This window comes from Mastacembelus armatus, chromosome 5, assembly GCF_900324485.2.
Source record: "Mastacembelus armatus chromosome 5, fMasArm1.2, whole genome shotgun sequence".
NCBI lineage: Eukaryota > Metazoa > Chordata > Actinopteri > Synbranchiformes > Mastacembelidae > Mastacembelus > Mastacembelus armatus.
The window spans coordinates 12,749,670-12,768,579 of NC_046637.1; the positions used below are offsets into that span (position 1 = coordinate 12,749,670).

Here is an 18,910-nt window from a genome sequence, read left to right on the forward strand (position 1 = left end):
TACTTTCAATTCATTCTTTTATACTCTTTATTAGTAAAGTTTTCAGTACTTCTGGAGTGTAATTTTACTTAAGTTATAGAATTGAATACTGTACTTCTTCTACTACGAAGTATTTTCCAGAGAATAAATTAATCCAACCATGTTTTTAGATCTTTTCACCACTACAATCCAATCAAACCTTGAAGTGTGCTCTATAACAGCTAGTCGTTTCTGTTTCAGACTGTTAAAGGACATTTCGGCTGCCTTGCTTGATTTTTTGGTGGTTGTTTACGTTGCTGAGGCCATGTGCAAAAGTTTCAAACATGCTCATGCTAGTTTAGGTAGCATGCATACCTGACACATTCTTTTCCTATATTTTGCACTCAAGCTCTGAAACATCAATAAAAGCAATAGCAAAAATAAAAAAAACAAACACTGAACGCTGGTCCAAGTATCAATTTTCTGTGCATTTGCTGTGTGCTATTTGTAGCTCAAAAAGGAAAAATTTTGCATTTGCTGTTTGACCTGACCTTCAGTAAATCTGAGCCTAACCCCAAAGAGATGAAAGAAGTTGGTGTTTGTGTGGGTCAGAGATGAAAGAGAGGCAGAGTAAGTTGAAGAAAGAAAAGGACGCCTATGGAGGATTGCAGAGAATGACCCCGTCCACACTCTGACGTGTTTTCCTGGAATAAGAGTTTACAATAAATCCTCTATCAGACCATATGGCATATAACTTGTACATTAAGAAAATCCTTGTAGTTGTCTTTGCACAGTCTTCAGTATGCTATCAAACATAGTCCTGACTATTTTAGTATAAACATTTTATTTTTTGTAGAGATAATTGTGACTCAAAGAATAATCCAGCTCTGAGAGAGTGGTAAGAATTAAGGCACAAAAGTAGTCCACATACACATTTTTAGAACTTGGTACATTTCTGTTAATTTTTAGCCTCCAGGTAACATTAGCTAAATAAATTACATTTATTATTGTGGTTCATTTAATAAACTAATTACTGCACATTAATCACCACTTAAAATTTGATGTATCAAAACTATAGTTTTGATTAGCATAATCAACTAAGGAAAACAACTAAGAAAAAACATTAATATTTATAATATCTTGACTGTATAGTACAAAACAACTACAAAATTAGACCACTAACTGTTAAAACGTTTTTTTCTTTGTATAATAATTTCTCTTCAAAATATAATTTATGTGCTTTCAAAGATTATGCCTATGGACTCAAAATGTCACATTACATGCTAAAGAGTGATGCACAAATATGGACTCTTGCTCTTTCAGTATAGTTTATTTACTTACTAAGGCACTGTAGTCAAAGCAAGAAGTCGGTCCTTTACGATATCGTGCGTTGCTCAGTACTTCACATGGATTCTCTTCCTGAACTGTTTGTTTTTAGTTAAGGGAAGTAAGAGTGAACATAACCTGCCACACAAGATGGATGAGGTTTCCACCTTCAGCACAAATGAAAGCACCAGAGAACTAAAAGGATACACTCTGTCCTGACCTGGGTCAGTCTCTCTATCTCACAGGAGCTGCAGGGCAGTGTCTCAGCAACAACGAAGAGCAGGTTGGTGTTTTCTATCCGCTTTGCGTGAAACAGCCTATAAGAGACAGTGATGGATATTTAGCCAGTTCTCTACATACACAGCACAGGTGTGAGATCGTAAACACATTCTGCTGATGGTCCAGAAAACACACCGGGAGCAGTTTCCACAGTCCTGCAGCACATTGTAGGAGTTGGTGGTGTTTGTAAAGTAGAACTGGCTTTGGATGGTCACACAGCTGCTTTCCTTTGTCTCAAAACCTTCAACTAGAACACCATCTAAAAGACAAACATGCATTCAAATACAGCATTACATATGTAGATCTGTACGATATTTTAAAAGCTTAACATTGACTTTCACCCATCCATCAGTTAATGTAGATATTTCCACACAAACTGTATTGATGCACTAATTCACCTTGGTAGATCCAGCTGTTATATGCCACTCCATACAGTAGCTGCTGAATCACAGACCTGAAAAAGGGTCACATTATAACTTGTTACAGAAATAAGTATAATTTGGAAACATCAGAAAGTACCAGAAAACATATGTAACACCTACAATAACACTAGCTGAGCATAGAGTGGCAGGACCCCATTACTTCTTCTTCTTCTTTTCCTTTATGGGAGTCATATTTGTGATTTGCATGTTTGATTTGGCTTAAATTTTATGTCGGCTGCCCTTCCTGACACAACCATCTGCATTTACCCGGACTTGGGACCGGCACATGAAGACACTGGATTGTGCTCCTATGTGGTTGCATTAGGCAGGACCCTGTTACGTTTGTTCTAAATTCACTTCTCATGCTCTTAGTGTCATTTCATTTATAGTAAACAAAGTCTCACCATGCTACTGTGGACGTCCACCAGGCCAAGCTGAGGATGTCAGCAATGGATGGCTGCAGAAAACATGGAGTGGTAAGAGATGAGAGCATTACAAAATGTCCCTGAACCTGAAATCTGCAGGCCTGATGTCATCTCTTACCACAAAGATGCCTCTTGGTGCAGCACCAGTGTGGCTGCTTCTGACTGGTTCACATGCAGACTGGAATTGAAATGTCTGACGCCGGGTAAAGATAGAGTTGTTGTAGAGTGCGTGCATTAGATAAGGGTCCACATCGCCAAAGAAAAGGCCGATCTGTTATAGAATTAAAGAAAATATTGCTGTACTTAAGGAAAAAGTCAGGGATTCAGTGGTTTTCCAAATTCCTAGTAGTCTAAAGTGTTCTTTGCTGTACCTGGCAATAAAACCGATTCAGATTCTGATTCTGATTCTGATTCTGGTTTAATATAAACTTAACTCCTGGGTTCCATTTATTTCCTTCTTATCCAGTTTGTGTACTTTATTGTTTGGTATAATTACAGTGGAGTTTTTAAATACAGCAAGACGACTGCACTTTCCATACCTTTACTTTTAAAACACAGTGAACAAAGTATACTGAGTACTTTCTTGTAAAAGGGGATGATGTACCTTCTTCCAGTGATCTCTCTGATTGGACATAACCAGGAACCCACCGTCATCAATAAGATAGCAGAGAAGATCCTGCAGGCAACACATTACATTTTAAATAAATAGACCTGCTCACACAGCAGCGGTTTTAGCATAACACTGAACAGCAGCTGAAAATTTGGGGATAAATATTAGCATGATCTTACTAAAGAAAATAGTAAAATCCTGCAGGCAAGTGTGCAAAACAGAAAGCCAATAAAAGTAAAACATCTTAATATATGCACGTCTTCATGTCTATCATAAGTAACGTCTATCAATGTCGCAAGAATAAAACAAAAATACTGATAAAAATCATAATTTATGTGCACTTCCACCAAGGTTTTAAACTAAATGTCAAAACAAAAAAGGCAAATCACTGATATAAAATCAAGGTTCAAGGATTTATCAAAAGGCTGGCTTTTTTTTTTTTGTTTTTGTTTTTTGTCGCCTTTTTAATGAAAATACAACTTTAGGGCTCAATACTTGGATCCTACAAGGTACAAGGTAAGCTCACAGCCTGAAACATCAGCAAAAACCATTTTAATGCAAAGCACTGTGTTATACAAACAGCTAAAAAAATGAGACTCTGTAATGGCAGGTCTGCTAAAAAGCAGTGATCGAAGGTAAGATAAAGATTCTTACATCTGTGTTCATTTCACAGTCCATCTCACAACTTCTGGATGGTCCACACTGTTTAAAAAAATGTGTAATGAGACAATAATGCCACTTTTGCTTAAGTAGAATCAGCTTGATCTGGGTGACTAATGATCATCAATGAGGAGTGACACTGTGCTGTACCTTGTGTGAGCCCTGTCGAATGTCTGAAACGTTGCTGGCTAGGATCTTAAACTTGTCAATCCACGCTTCCAGGTCTAGCTTCACTCCCACCACTGAGAGATCAGAACCACAGGACCATACCAAAGTAACAGTGAGGTAAGAAGCAGCATTTTAATAATAAATGGACATAGCAGAAGTAGCTGAAATATCTAAAAAAGAATTTAGATCAAGCTGGCAACCCTACACCACACAATATACCACATCATGTTGGGATTTTCCACAGAAAAGCATTTTGCTTACCTGCAGGTTTGAGCATTTTGCCTCCCAAATTAACCTCAACAGCTGAACTAACCAGAATTCCAACCGTGCCATTTTCTGCACCTATAGGGTCATCCAAGGCTGTTACAAACAAAACACATGAATTAAAAATTAGTCTGAAATCATAGTCTGATGTCACAAACACACATTGTGAAACTGGGTTTGACAAAAAGTAAGTTAGCAGATATGTGAAAAATACTTGAGCATGGATGTTAATTGTTGACCATTAGATGAGTATGTGATGGCATTACCGTCCTAAATGTTTGTGAATATGTTTTAAAATTGTTTTGACTGTTTTACTGTGTTGTATAGTAACATACTGTCAGCAACTTAAGTCTGTCACAATATGTACTGCAATGAATTGGCAATCTGTGCAGGATGTACCCAGACTCTCGCCCAGTGTCAAGTGGGAACTGGTCCTGGATTTACCAGGATAATGAATGGATGGATGGATGGATGGATGGATGGATGGATGGATGGATGGATGGATGGATAGATGGATAGACGGATGGATCATAAAGCATATTTGCTGAGTTACTTACTGGATCTCGATGGAGCTCTAAACATGTAACCTCTGTTGTCAAGGCTCCGTCTGTAGTAATTTGAATTAAAAGGTTCAGGGTCTTCCTCCCATAATTCAGCAGCTCTGTACGAACATAACACAAATCATTAGATTGTGAAATAAAATGTCTGTGACATTACTACCAGATTTTTGTGCTCAAGTAAGTAAGTATATTTTACTCACAAATTGGGGAAAACCCGTGTTATTCCTCCATCTGTAGAAGCAAATACAGCCAGGAAGCCATACCTGCAAAAATTTGTTTTTACTAAGCAAGCTCTGTGTTTTACATAATTTGTCTTTTTGTGAAAGGCAAGTTGATTTTTGCCAGAGCAGGATAACAACAAGCTGACTCACGAATTTAGGTCTTTGTTCTTCCATACACGAGAGGCCAGCTGCCCAATAATCCGAGAATCCAAAATCAGGTTATGAATCAGGCCTTGGTCACCTGAGAGAGAAAGATAATCACATTGGTGTATCTGTAGCTTGGTTGATAAAATACTTCTAAAACTGTTACAGTGTTACAGTGTTACACTCACACTCATCTGATTCTGGAGAAACGTCCAGCATTAGTGAAAGGAAGTTCTGCAAAAACTGGGTGTTGTTGTCAGAAAGATGCAGCCGCTTGCAGTATTCCCTGGAGTGAAAACACAAACAAATACAAAATACATGAATACAAACTCTTTTTCTGAACAAACAGAGAAATACCACGATCAAGAGGACTAAGGAAAGATTTCGGTCACCTTGGAGCCAGAAACACATGTCCTGATGATTCAAAGGAGCTGGGCAGCAATGACTGCATATCTGTAACAAAAAGAGACAAGATGATTTTATTGTTTTCATCTCATCTAATGTATGTAAATCTTTATATAACAGAGTCATCTGAAAGCTTTGCTTTGGTACTCACATTGGAGTTGCAGCATCACATCACTTAGGTCTGCCTGGATGTAGTACTCATTGTAGGGGGGTAGTACCAAACCAAGACTGCAGGTGGCAGCATCCCAACAGGAAGATGAAAGAGTGAGAAGAAGCGTCTCAGAATTCAATTCAATTCAATTCAATTTTATTTGTATAGCGCCAAATCACAATACAAATCATCTCAAGGCACTTTACAAAAACTAAAACTAAAAACCCAACAATTCCCTTATGAGCAAGCACTTGGCGACAGTGGAGAGGAAAAAACTCCCTTTAACGGAAGAAAAAAACCTCCAGCAGAACCGGGCTCAGTTTGGGCGGCCATCTGCCTCGACTGAAGCCATCTCTATGTACAATACTCAACAGGCCACTGATTGGTTATTATTTTTACCTGATAAAATTGTAACCACTCACCTGTAGTCTGTACCATTGATAGGAGTCCAGGTGTAACCTCTGTATACCTCATCAATATATTTCTACAATAAATAAATAAAGATATTTTAGTACTCGTCAGTCAAAGCAAACACACTACTGTTTACCCAGTTGTACTTGTGTTTACTGTAATTTGGGACATAAGTGTACAGCAGTCTACTGATCCTCTAGAACATGATCATCAGAGACTGAGTAGGTTTCAAGGTTTAATTTATGATCCAAATGTCAGGATCCATTTCTCTGGACTTCCGTTTTCTTTTATTTTGGAGGATCCTGACAGGAACTGGTCTTTGGTTATTTCTGTTTCTTTACATTGTTCTAATTTGTTTGATTGTTTTCACCTGGTTCTTGTTTTGTGCCCGGTCCTTATATACCTTGGTTGTTCTTTGTTTTAGTTGCTGGGTACACAAACCCATGCATAGCAGACTATGCATGGGTTTGTGTACTGCCAAGACAGCGTTTGAGCTCTTGTTAGACTTGTTTTGATTATGGCCTGCCTTTTGTCCCTCCTGATTTAAGTTAAGTATTTTGTCTCCTTTTGGTCTTAATTTCCTGGTTCTTTTCCCAGTCTCCTGTTTATGTGTCTCTGCCTCTTGCCATGTTTCTTGCCCTTGTGTTTCATGCCTTGATTCCCTGTTCATGTTCATGTTCCCTGTGTGGTCTGGTGCGTCTCCCGTAGTGCGTGTGTGACCCAGACCTTCATGTCCCGACCCCTGTCTTTCATGCTCAAGTGGTTGTGTGATCTGGTGCGTCTCCCTAAGTGTGTGTGTGACCCAGATCCCTTCATGCCTTGATTTCCCCGTTCATGTTCATGTTCCCTGTGTGGTCTGGTGCGTCTCCCTAGCTGTGTGTGACCCAGATCCCTTCATGCCTTGATTCCCTGTTCATGTTCATGTTCCCTGTGTGGTCTGGTGCGTCTCCCGAAGTGCGTGTGTGACCCAGACCTTCATGCCCCGACCCCTGTCGTTCATGCTCAAGTGTTTGTGTGATCTGGTGCGTCTCCCTAAGTGTGAGTGTGACCCAGATCCCTCCGACCTTGTCCCCTTGTGTCCTTGTCCCATGTTCTTGTTTTATGTGGACCCTCTTGCCTTGTTTTCATTGTTCATGTCCTTGTGTTTCCCTGCCTAGACCTGTTCCCTCTTAGTCTAATGTTTTGGTTCCTGTTTCTCCTAACCTCGTAAATAAAGTCTTGAGTTGAACCTTTAAGTACCAGAGTGGGCGCATCTTTTGGTCTGAAACATATATCCGTTTCCTCAGTCCTGACACCAAATCACACTAAATAGTTGTTAAGGTAAACATACAGTAATCCTGTATTTAAAAACAGGACCTGAACCTGTTATTTTTTTAGTGCTGGGGCTAACACCTAAAACCAATAACCGAATAATGCTTTCTGATACTCTTGTTTTTTTTACATCAATGCTATTCAGAATCACTGCAAGAAAACAGATCAGCTTCATATTTCAACACTAATCTGTAGAAAGAAGATAAATGATTATGATAAATCACACTTTAAAGTGCTTTAAAGTTAACACAGATGAGAACAGCTGCTAAGGAGACCTTGTGGTAATAAAGTTTTCAGATTAACTCTATGAATAGTATGTGAAATTTAAGTTAACTATAAACATTGTTCAACACTAACAACTGAGCCTTTAACTCAGTTACCTAAACCACTTATCTGGAAATAAATACGTAATGGAAGCTGAAAATCACCTTAAATATCCATCAGATTATTTATTTCATAGTAGAACTAATGTATGCTTCTGTTATGAGTCCCCTTTTGGGACTTCCTGCCAGGGACCTTTATGCTGAAAGGGCTTCCTGTTTTCCCCCTGCATCGGTCCCCGGCAGCTTTATGTTGGTCACTAATTGTTCTCACCTGTGTCCAATTACTTGGTTTTCTCTGCCGGCTATATGTACTGCCGGTGATCCTTTGTTTGGTGCAGAAGCATTAACCGGTGTTAATGTGTGTAGCTGGTTGATGATTATTTTGGTGTTTTATTATATGCCTCTGCATGGCAGACTGTGCCGCCTAGCCGGGACATCCGGTTGTATTTCTGTTTCTCTCCCGATCCCTGGCGTTTCCAGGGGGAATAATTAAACCTCTCTTTGTCCTGCATTTGGGTCCTGTCACTCCTTCCTCCTGCCAGCACCCCAACACGTAACAGCTTCAGTATGTAGGATTGCTCTGCTGTACTTTAAATTGGTTATGTATCTTATCTTCACACACACGTTACACATGATAAAAAATCAAAACAGGAGGTTTACTAGGATTTGGGTGTGAAATCATAACTCACTGAACACAGGGTTGTGTGCAATGGTAAATGCAATAGGACAAAGTTGGCCCATTTCAGGTAAAAACATTTTCAATTAATCTATTATGTAGTTAAGATAGCAAAGTTAAATAGGACAATTGTACTGGCTGAGCAGCTTGTTTTGTGGACAGTTTTGCGAATCTATTTATGTATATGTGTCATCAGGTCTGCAATCTTTGTAATTATTTTGTTACTGAAACATTAAGGCAATACTTCAAGAATAAAGAAAGACCTGCCAAAAGCTGTTCTTTTAACATGTCCATCATGTTCTAGGTTAGATAGCTGAACACTTTCGAAACACTGCTAAAGAGGTGAAATATGTAAAAACACTCAAAAAGAGAATTTACTTGCCTCATCAATTGACTTGATAAGGGTTTTGACCTGCATTTCACCTGGTCTTCCATCAATCATTTGTCGTCGAATCTAGAGATTTATATCACAGTTGTATCACTTAGTTACAAACAATGCTGTGTGGGCCTTCAGTTAGCTGCACAGAATTCTTCAAATTGGTAGGCACACTGTCCCGAGGCAGATAATGGTGTTCACTGGCCCAATAATAGCTTTGAACACGTGCTTAACAGCAAGAAAAAACAGAAAACCTGAAACCAGAGACTTTCAAGTTGGCTCCACTTGGCAGTCAGTGCTCACCTCCTCTTTATTGCTGTCCTCCACTTCTGCATCCAGAAAGTCCAGCGTCACGGGTTCAGGGAGGTTCACAAGCTGAGAGGATTGAGAAAAAGACATTTACGTTACAGTAACTTCAAAGTATAACAGGCAAATACCAACTACATATTATATTCACAAAATTTAAACTGACCTGTAATGCCAACCTGCAATGCTAAGACCCACAGGGTAAACATAATGTTTTTATTAGGTTAAATAAGATCACCTTTGGCTGGAGATTAGGATGAAGGAGAAGATATCCATTTGGATCAATGGCAAAAATGTATCCATTGGCTCCAAGCTGTTTTGTAAATTTAAAAAAGTGAGAACTGGTTATACTGTGTCTGTGTTGTGCATCGCAAGTACAAATCAAGAAAAATGTGACCAACGGTGATGCTAATGTGATGTACATACATTGTATCGTGGTGTCAGTCGCTTTATCTCATCAAGATGCACGTCGACTCCCATTACACCTAATATCAGCTGATTCTGTTAAGTCAACAACAGTAAAACAATTAAACTGTCAAAGGAACAGTTAAAATGTTTTGGTAAATACACTTTTATCCTCTTTCCTGCCAGGAGATACATGCGTAACACAACCACATGCCATTATTAGAGCTGAGTGTTGGTAGTAGCTTAATAATTACTGCCATGTTACTGTATTACCAGTTTTATTACCTGTGAGTTTCCATCCATTGTGAGGTTAAATACAGGCAGAGTCCCAGTTACTACCATGCCAAGACCCTACAGATTCCAAAGACAAACCAAAAGCATTAATTTCAATGTGTACTGCATGTTTAATGCATTTACTAAATTCCATGGGGTCACTAATTCTCACCAAAGCATCCTGATACACATTGGTCCATTGAACCTGCTTGGCATCACTGCCTGCCAGAACCATGGGGCGTCCCAGCACATCGAGGTACTCCTGATGAAACAAAACAAATAAATGACCGACTGAAGCTTCAAAACAACCAACAACATCAGGCCACAGGGAGCATAGGTGTGCAAACAAATGGAAGTGGATGTTTCTATAGACTAAGCGAACGCCACAAGGAGACATGGAAACAGTGAACATGGATCAGCTGCGTCAGACGAAGTAGACAAACCCACCTGGGTGTTAATCCTTATAGCACAGATGGAACGGATCTCAAAATAGTAACCTGGCAAGCAGAGAGAGAAAAAAAAGAAAAAAAGACAAACACACACAGAGAGAGATAGTGGGGGGAAGAGTATGTGTGAGTAATGCTTTTAGAAAAAAAAAACAACACAGGAGTAGTACTCAAAAATATATATATTGCAGATTTTACTGGATGTTGTTAGACTAGTGAATGACACACTTCAATCCCACAGATACATAGCATAAATAGAATACAAACTGAGGTATCTGAATTTGTACAGTTCAGTCAATACCATTCAATCAACTGAAAGTCCAATCTAAGAACTCTTGTTAAACCCAAATTACAGAAAATAATGAATGTGTGGTATTTTCTTAATATAAAATCTGTTTACAGCTGCTAAGACTTAGTTCCTAAGTGTGTCGAAATAATTACATAATTTTGATTTAAATAATGGCTTATTCTTACAATTAAGACATTCCACACATAAATGATGCAAAGTGTTAAAAATTTGTCTCACCCCCCCAAATATTAAATAATTGGAATTCACTCTCGTATTCAGATCTCGTATTAGAAATGACAGATTAAGCAGATTTATAAATGCGCCATTCAGTTAATTTAATAGTCAAATACACAGAATACAAATGTTCATAATCCACTGACTCAAGGTGAAATCTGGCATATTTGTCAGAATCTCAGTCCAGATTCTATGCCTGCTCCATGTTTTCCTGTCCCTGGTACGTCCTGTACATTTCCAGAAACCATCATTACCCATCCAGTCTTCAGTTGTCTCTGAATTTTCCCCCCTTTGCGCACACGCATCAGTTACCTTTATTAGCTCTCAGTATACATTATAATCTGATCTGTTTCAGTGTTCTTCAGTTTGCCTGATGTGCTTCACTTAGCTTACAGTTAGAGGGTGTTGTTTTGTTTAGATTTAAACATTTAAACAAGCCATCAAAACCAGACATTTTTCTTGCACTGTTATCAGCTGCAACTTGTTCTCTCTCAGTTAAAGTCAAACCTATTATGTCACAATATTGACAAAAACCCAGACACAAAAAACAGCTCTCTATGAACAAAAGCCAATTGTTTTGCAGAAGTACAGTATTCTTTGTGTGAGTAAGTCACTGGCCCTGCTGGGTCCAAGAACGAGTTCCCCTGGAATCATCACTCATTTGAGAGTAATTTTGATCAACACAAGCAACAATGCCGGTCTGCTCATAAATCTTAAAGTTAGGCCAATTAGTTTGGTCCAGACACTTTATGAACAAAAGGCTCAGTGATTTATGCATTTGTTCTTTGTGCACTTTGCATTATTGTGGCTGCATTTAGTCTATGCTTAGATGAATCAATTTAAAGTATACCACAGTTTTAAAGTACTGAATGAGCAGGCCTAAAATAGCAACAAATTTAAAGATTATTTGCTAAGCTAAAAATGCATGTACTCAATTTACAGTTGGTGCATGACAGCAGAACCACCCAAAATTAAGCACTCATAAAGGATTCCAAGTGGTCTTTGGTTACTGCAGTAACTATTAGTTGGCCATTCATTCTGAGTGAGAAATTAAAATAGTTAAAAATAAGAAATAAACAGTAGAACCTGTTCAAGAGCTAGATAAATGGTTAACACCATTACTACTAATAATAATATAAATGTAAATATAATATAAATATATATATAATAGCTACTGTCCCTCCAAGTATAACAAGTATGTCAGTAACAGCCCATTTATAGTGCATTTATATTTGGAACATGATGAGTGGTGTTGATGAGGGGTACTTGAGCTCATCTGACAGAGCTGTGGGGGCACGTCTGACAAGGATGGGGATTGCTGCTTTACACTATGTCATATGGGAAATAACAAAATAAATAAATCACAGATCAGCCTACCTTTATTGGTACATGCAATCCATTGTAAGGGTGTGACATCATAGTTGTGCTGACCCACAGAAAAGGTGAATACTCGAACCTTACAGGGTAGAAATTTCAGAGTGTGATTATAATACTGGTGCACAAATATTGAATGTAAATGAGAGATGAAATAATAAGAATGAACCAACTGTTTTGTTGGGCCAATTGTATTGCATGAATACATCCTGAGCTCTATCCTCTCCTCCATCAGTAAACAACATGATTATTTTATTGCAGTTAGCCCGGGGGACATTTGTCTTCTAAAAAAAAAGGGAAAAAACGTTGATTGGAGATTATGGTAAAACACTGTGTACAAATGTTGTTACTGACATCATCATCCATTCTTCTAAATCAATGTATCACTTACGTTCAACAGCTGATTGAAGGCAAAATGAAATCCAGATTTGTAATCAGTGGTGCCTTTAGCCTGCATCTGCTGCACTGCTTCCTTGAATATCTTTTTGTTGCGCACATTAGCCTGGACTAGATGCTTGAAGCAAGGAACCACAGCCTCAGCCTTCTCATTAAACTGAAACACAAATAGAGAGAAGGTTGAGATTAAAATACAGAAAGACTTGAAAAATGAAGCAAACAGGTACAATAAAACAAAGAGTGAGATCTGACACGACTGAGAATCAGTGTTAATGAAAAGTACAGCAGACACCAACCCTGGCTACATTGACATAGTCATCATCAGACAAAGTGTCCAGCATTTCCATCACTGATGCTTTGATCAGTTTTAGGGTGAGTCCACTGACACTGCCACTCCTGAGGAAAAACACAAGTATCATCTCAATCAAAGGCTGAAATACATAAAAGTACAAATACAAGTATAAGGCCATAAAAGGGATTTTAATTTTCAGGGTTTTGCTCTATAGTTTATGCAGCAGTATTTCTTCACTATGAAGAATAGTACTAAAACAAAAAACAACATGTGGTTAAAAAATTGTTTCCTATTTGTGCTTAAATACAGTACATGGCTGTATATATGTTTATGATGAGCGAACAAACATGTTTCATATTGATGAAAGGTCATTCATAAGGGCTCTCAAGGGCTACTCCTCTACTGTCTTTATTCCACTCAAAAATAGGATTAACCTTGAAAAGAATACCACTTAATCACAACGAAAAGCAACCATGGTTATATTACATTGACAACAGCCTGTTGTACTTGACTAAGAGCATGAGTTTGAATGCACCCTATTACCTGATCCACCATAGAAATGGTCAGATCATTCATCCTGACTTTCCCCTCAGAGAATAATAAAGTTTATCTTAGATATAAGCATGAAGCAATAGTATGACATTTTGGAATAAATGCTAATTTGCTATACACACCCTGACAAAAGTCTTGTCACCTATCCAAGTTGTAGGAACAACAAATAATAACTTGACTTCTAGTTGATCATTTGGAATCAGAAGTGGCTTATATGAAAGGTAAAGGCCTCTAGATTATGCTTATTTTACCAAAATAAAATCTTATCATGCCGTGATTTTTAATTATTTAATTAGGACAGAAAGGTCAGACTTTGCTTAGACAAAAGTCTTGTCACATCTTTAAAGGATTCAACCAATCACAGATTAGAGCGTCACCTGTGACAAATACTGTAATTAACACATTCCCAGGTGTGTAGAAGAAGAACCCCAGCACACCCAACCTTCATTTGAAATGCATCCTGACCTGACAGCATGCCAAAGATTCAACCACAGACCAAAGTGCTGATCATCAAGAGCCTGAAGACCAAGTCTCCTGCTGAGGTGGCAGAATGTATCTAAACGTCTTAATTTATCTAAACGTCAAGTGGAGAGGATAAGAAAAAGATTTGAAGAAACTGGTGAAGTTCATGACAGGCCCAGGTCAGGCAGACCCCGTAAGACAACTGTTTGAGAGCACCGTTTGTTGGTTCAACAGTCCAGAGCCAGCCTTTTTTCAACTGCAGCAGAGCTACATAACAACTGGTCACCAGAAACCCCTGTATCTACAAGAACAGTTTGTCGAATTCTCTCACGCAGTGGTCTCAATGGCCGAATTAGTGCTCAGAAACCAGCATTAAACAGAAGACAACAAAAAAATCGTGTTGCATTTGCCAAGGCCCACAGCTTGCAGGAAGGATGGACTGTGGAAAAGTGACAGAAGGTTGATTTTTCCGATGAATCATCTATTGAACTGCATCCCAATCATCGCAAATACTGCAGAAGACCTATTGGAACCTGCATGGACCCAAGATTCACACAGAAAACAGTCAGGTTCGGTGGAGGAGAAATCATGGTTTGGGGTTACATTCAGTATGGGGGCGTGTGAGAGCTCTGCAGCGTGGATGGCAACATCAACAGCCTGAGGTATCAAGACATTCTTGCTGCCCATTACATTCCAAACCACAGGAGAGGGCAAATTCTTCAGCAGGATGGCGCTCCTTCTCATACTTCAGCCTCCACATCAAAGTTCCTGAAAGCAAAGAAGGTCAAGGTGTTCCAGGATTGCCCAGCCCAGTCACCAGACATGAACATTATTGAGCATGTCTGGGGTAAGATGAAGGAGGAGGCATTGGAGATGAAACCAAAGAATCTTGATGAACTCTGGGAGTCCTGCAAGAATGCTTTCTTTGCCATTCCAGATGACTTTATTAACAAGTTATTTGAGTCATTGCCGAGACGTATGGATGCAGTCCTCCAAGCTCATGGGAGTCATACACAATATTAATTCTTTTTCCAGTGCACCATGACTTTATGTTCTGTACTGTACATTATTTCTGTTAAGTGACAGAAATTAGAAATTACAGTATTTGTCACAGGTGACGCTCTAATCTGTGATTGGTTGAATCCTTTAAAGATGTGACAAGACTTTTGTCTAAAAAGTCTGACCTTTCTGTCCTAATTAAATAATTAAAAATCAAGGCATGATAAGATTTTATTTTGGCAAAATAAGCGTAATCTAGAGGCCTTTGCCTTTCATATAAGCCACTTCTGATTCCAAATGATCAACTAGAAGTCAAGTTATTATTTGTTGTGCCTACATCTTGGATAGGCGACAAGACTTTTGTCAGGGTGTGTATGGCAGAGATAGATTGGAAGCTCATCTAGTCCCTGCAGCTTCAGTCATTTGCTAACTTTAGCTAACTAGCTACTGGCTTTACAGTCAAACATATGGTAGACATGCCAATCTCCTCATGTAGTTCTTCACTGAAAGAGTAATAGGTGTATTTCTGAAAATGGTGTACTATTCCTTTAAATAGTTGTGTGCATCTAGTACAAAACACACTTGGTAAAACCATTTAGATTTTGTTCTAGGTTTTGAATCACCTTCACCTTAGTTAAACTTTAGATTGTCTACACGTGGTCAGCAGTAGGGGGTGCCCTCTCAGCTGATTTGTGCACTGTTTTTTGCACTATTCTCTTTCTGCAGTATTGTAGGAAAATAATAGGACTAATAGGACCATGAGTGTGAAGAAGTTGCTCATTTGTGTGAATGGTCTGTTTATTTGTGAGTGAGAAAGAACTATGGGGAAGGCTGACAGAAACCTCACAGATAGAGTTTGATTTTGTTTAGGATTGCAAGGAAACTTAATGTTTTGTATTTTTTTTTTTTTTTTTTTTTACAGGGGCACAGGCAGTAGAGTAAGATTCATCTATGCTTTTTACTGGTATGTTTATTTTACATTTAAACATGAGCTTATTACTAAACATAACAGATTCTCAACCATCTAATGGAAACATTCTTAATACTTACACATCAACAAGAATGACCATATCTTTAGGGGATGAGGCACCCTGAATGTACCTGTGATAAATGCAAATAGAGGACATGAAATTTCAACTCTAAATCTACTGTACATACACTCAAACAAAATAATAAAATGTAGTGAGCAGCACACTGTACCAGGGCCTCCTCCTGACATCATACAGGTCTATTTTATCTGGAGCTTTCCAAGGTGTAGCTGTAAAAGTGAAAAGAAAATATTTCCCCTCATGCAGTTTGTTTTGAATTTAATTATGTTTTGTTCAATTTGTGACAAAATGACAAATGAATCGCTATTAAAACCTACCTGGATAGTAGCGGGTAACTCCTGTTGCGCTCCCGAACGCTTGCCACAGCAGTGACGGATCCTCCCGACTGTTCTCCATGAACACCTTCTCCAGCGCCTGCGTCCAGTTCAGCTCATTCAGAATCACTGGAGCTGAAGGCAAAAGTGTAAGACATTAGAGACACAATCAGAAGTATTTAATATCATAACAAGCTGCAGTAGCATTGTGGCCGAGTGGTTAGCACCATTGACTCACAGCAAGAAAGTTCACAACCCGGCCTTTCTGTGTGGAGTTTGCATGTTCTCCCTGTGGGTTTACTCTGGGTACTCCATAGGAGTGAATGTGAGTGTGTGTGGTTGTTTGTCTCTGTGTGTCTATATGTGGCCCTGCGATGGACTGGGTGACCTGTCCAGGGTGTTACCCTGCCTTTCACCCAAAAGAGAGCTGGGATAGGCTCCAGCAGATCCCTGTGACCATGGTTAAGGAAAAAGTGGGTATAGATAATGGATGGATGGATAGACAAGCTGCAGGGGCAAAGAAAAAAATATTAAGAACATACTAAGGGCACCACTTGCCTCCTTTATATATATCTGTGGGGATCTGAACAGCCGTGTAGGAATAGTTGACGTTATTTTTGAAGTTTGGATCATAAACAAACTCCAGCTTGATATGGGAGGGATTTTCCACCTCTCCTTCTCCATCCATAGAGTACTAGAACAACAAAAAGCATGTAATGCATTTCTCTGCTTGAAATTGCCTTTTGCCACTTTAATTTACAAAAAATACATTTCCTTCTGTTGAAAGGCCTTATATGTATGTAAGGTCAGTTTATTTGTTCCTTACTCACATAATCCAGCTCAGCCTTGGAGTCATAATAAGCCATGTCCAGCTCCTACAAAAAAAAAAAACAGATGCAGATATGAGGAGGCTTCAGTGTTGATAACCATGAGGCAGTATGAGGACTGATCATTTTTTGTCAAATCACCTTCTAGACACATGCAGAGTACAATATCAGGGTTGTATCTAAAAAAGATTTTGTGTAATTATAATGATTTTGGATTAAGCATACCAATCTATAAAACTTAGTTTTTTATTTTATTTTCATTTATGGCCCCTTAAAGTTCTTTTAGTGCTTTAATCTTCTTAGCTCATTTTCCCATAGGACCAGGTATATTGGTGTGAGCCAATCCAGATTATTTATATAGCACTTATAAAAAACAACAACCTTGGCCAAATGCATACATGTATATATGTATACACCATAGGAAAATAAGATAAATAATAATGTACCATCGGCAATGTTATAAAATGGAGAAAAGTAGCAAACCCTCCCATTTATGAAGCTGTAACCACCAAATGTTTGCTATTGTTTTCAGCTCAGTGCTGTCACATTATGAATCAGTAGACAGGCTGTAAGGCCTGAGTAGAGCATCGCCATCTGTTAGTCTTAGTTTTTGTAGAGATCCAAAATACTTCAGAACAAGTGTGACATCTACTCAGAGGCTGATATGCTCCTATTTTTGGCCTGTTCTGATTACCAAATCTTTCCTCTAAAGAGCATTTTACCCTAAATTACAATTCAGCTACAGATGACAACTCCCTTTTTCCTGCTGTCATTATCTTGCTAGTACTTATACAGATCTTTAGTTTGAAAACATCTAGACGTTATCAACCAATGCTCTTCATCAGTCAGTGCTAAGAACAGACATTTCTCATCTGCTGTGTTAACTTCTCCCAAGAGTGCTGCTTCTTTAGAGTCTGTCAGTGGTGATTCAACCATCAGCCACATATTTCACCTGTTTCATATAATAAAAGATGGACTGAATTGGTCTGCAAGAAATGACACTCTTGACTTTGACACATCCATCTCAGATGTTTTAATTTCCATTTGTCTCATTTTTTTCCTTTTAGTCAATCTCAAGTTTAGCTCCAGTATTGAGAAATCCCTAAAATGCACAGAAAAAAAAATTACATAACAATTAAAACTGATATTGTTTGTACACTACATTGTACATTGTACACATTTTAGTCATCTGTGGAGTTGGCCTTAAAGAGAGCCTTAGATTTTTGAAGGACCCAAATCCCCATGAATTGTGTAAGGTATTATTTATATAGAAAAGCATGGCAAACAGCTCATTGGACAGTAGGAAATCAATCTGAAAGTTTATGATTGACAGTGTTAAGTGTAAACAGTTTGTCAGTGAATGGACTAAAACACACAAAGCCAGCAGTGCAGTATTTTTGAATGACTGGGTGTTTCAGAGCCTCAGAAAAGGTTATGAGAAGATGAGGTTAACCATGTCTCTATCTGTTGGGCAAATGAAGCCGGCCGACTGGAAAAGTTGAATGCCAATGTGTGCAGGACTCAACAAAAGTGCATGAGTGCACTCAGTCATCTGTTTCACCCCCCAAGTGCTCAGGGATCTGTTGAGCTGGCTGGTGTAAATGTTCACTCAAAAATTAGAGTCTAAATAGCTTCAGAGACAGGAACAGTCAATAACTACAGAAAGATGTAGCAACACAGGTCATCCTGTACAGGGATAAAAATGTTACAAAAACAGACAAATGGAAGGTTTGGGGGTTTGTATAGAGTTTACAGGGAACACAGCAATATAAACAGGGTCATATAATTTTGTTCAAATAAAGGAATGCACCATATATCAGTGGATCTTAGCAGATTTTTACTTTAAAATATAGTTTTCTTACCTTGATCCCATCTTGCCACATATGCTCTCGCTGGAGCCGCTCTGCTTCGCTGGCTAGCCTCTGCAGAAAATAAACTCAGATTAGAGAATGTGTTTAGTGGCATATCTGTGCGTCTTCTACCACACCCAAGTTTTTCAAAC

General features: G+C 38.6%; 1 protein-coding gene across 1 annotated transcript in view; it reads right to left on the minus strand.

Annotated features, from left to right (window-relative positions):
• Positions 1-503: 503 nt before the first annotated feature.
• cacna2d2b (calcium channel, voltage-dependent, alpha 2/delta subunit 2b) overlaps positions 504-18,910 on the minus strand; it is a 48,283-nt gene continuing 29,876 nt past the window's right edge. The window contains exons 4-38 of the mRNA XM_033325212.1: positions 18,771-18,830; positions 16,912-16,956; positions 16,640-16,775; positions 16,085-16,216; positions 15,919-15,976; positions 15,769-15,819; positions 12,710-12,809; positions 12,409-12,570; positions 12,191-12,301; positions 12,021-12,099; positions 10,122-10,171; positions 9,847-9,936; positions 9,687-9,752; positions 9,423-9,497; positions 9,235-9,309; positions 8,994-9,065; positions 8,697-8,768; positions 6,016-6,077; positions 5,594-5,670; positions 5,430-5,529; positions 5,226-5,323; positions 5,044-5,134; positions 4,873-4,935; positions 4,670-4,773; positions 4,110-4,208; positions 3,831-3,922; positions 3,675-3,722; positions 3,015-3,086; positions 2,529-2,681; positions 2,390-2,442; positions 1,962-2,017; positions 1,699-1,822; positions 1,492-1,601; positions 1,300-1,382; positions 504-662 (exon numbers count right to left, since the gene is read on the minus strand). Of these exons, the coding sequence (XP_033181103.1) occupies positions 567-662; positions 1,300-1,382; positions 1,492-1,601; positions 1,699-1,822; positions 1,962-2,017; positions 2,390-2,442; positions 2,529-2,681; positions 3,015-3,086; positions 3,675-3,722; positions 3,831-3,922; positions 4,110-4,208; positions 4,670-4,773; positions 4,873-4,935; positions 5,044-5,134; positions 5,226-5,323; positions 5,430-5,529; positions 5,594-5,670; positions 6,016-6,077; positions 8,697-8,768; positions 8,994-9,065; positions 9,235-9,309; positions 9,423-9,497; positions 9,687-9,752; positions 9,847-9,936; positions 10,122-10,171; positions 12,021-12,099; positions 12,191-12,301; positions 12,409-12,570; positions 12,710-12,809; positions 15,769-15,819; positions 15,919-15,976; positions 16,085-16,216; positions 16,640-16,775; positions 16,912-16,956; positions 18,771-18,830 (3,015 nt within the window). The 3' untranslated portion in view covers positions 504-566. The remainder of the gene's footprint in view (positions 663-1,299; positions 1,383-1,491; positions 1,602-1,698; positions 1,823-1,961; positions 2,018-2,389; positions 2,443-2,528; positions 2,682-3,014; positions 3,087-3,674; positions 3,723-3,830; positions 3,923-4,109; positions 4,209-4,669; positions 4,774-4,872; positions 4,936-5,043; positions 5,135-5,225; positions 5,324-5,429; positions 5,530-5,593; positions 5,671-6,015; positions 6,078-8,696; positions 8,769-8,993; positions 9,066-9,234; positions 9,310-9,422; positions 9,498-9,686; positions 9,753-9,846; positions 9,937-10,121; positions 10,172-12,020; positions 12,100-12,190; positions 12,302-12,408; positions 12,571-12,709; positions 12,810-15,768; positions 15,820-15,918; positions 15,977-16,084; positions 16,217-16,639; positions 16,776-16,911; positions 16,957-18,770; positions 18,831-18,910) is intronic.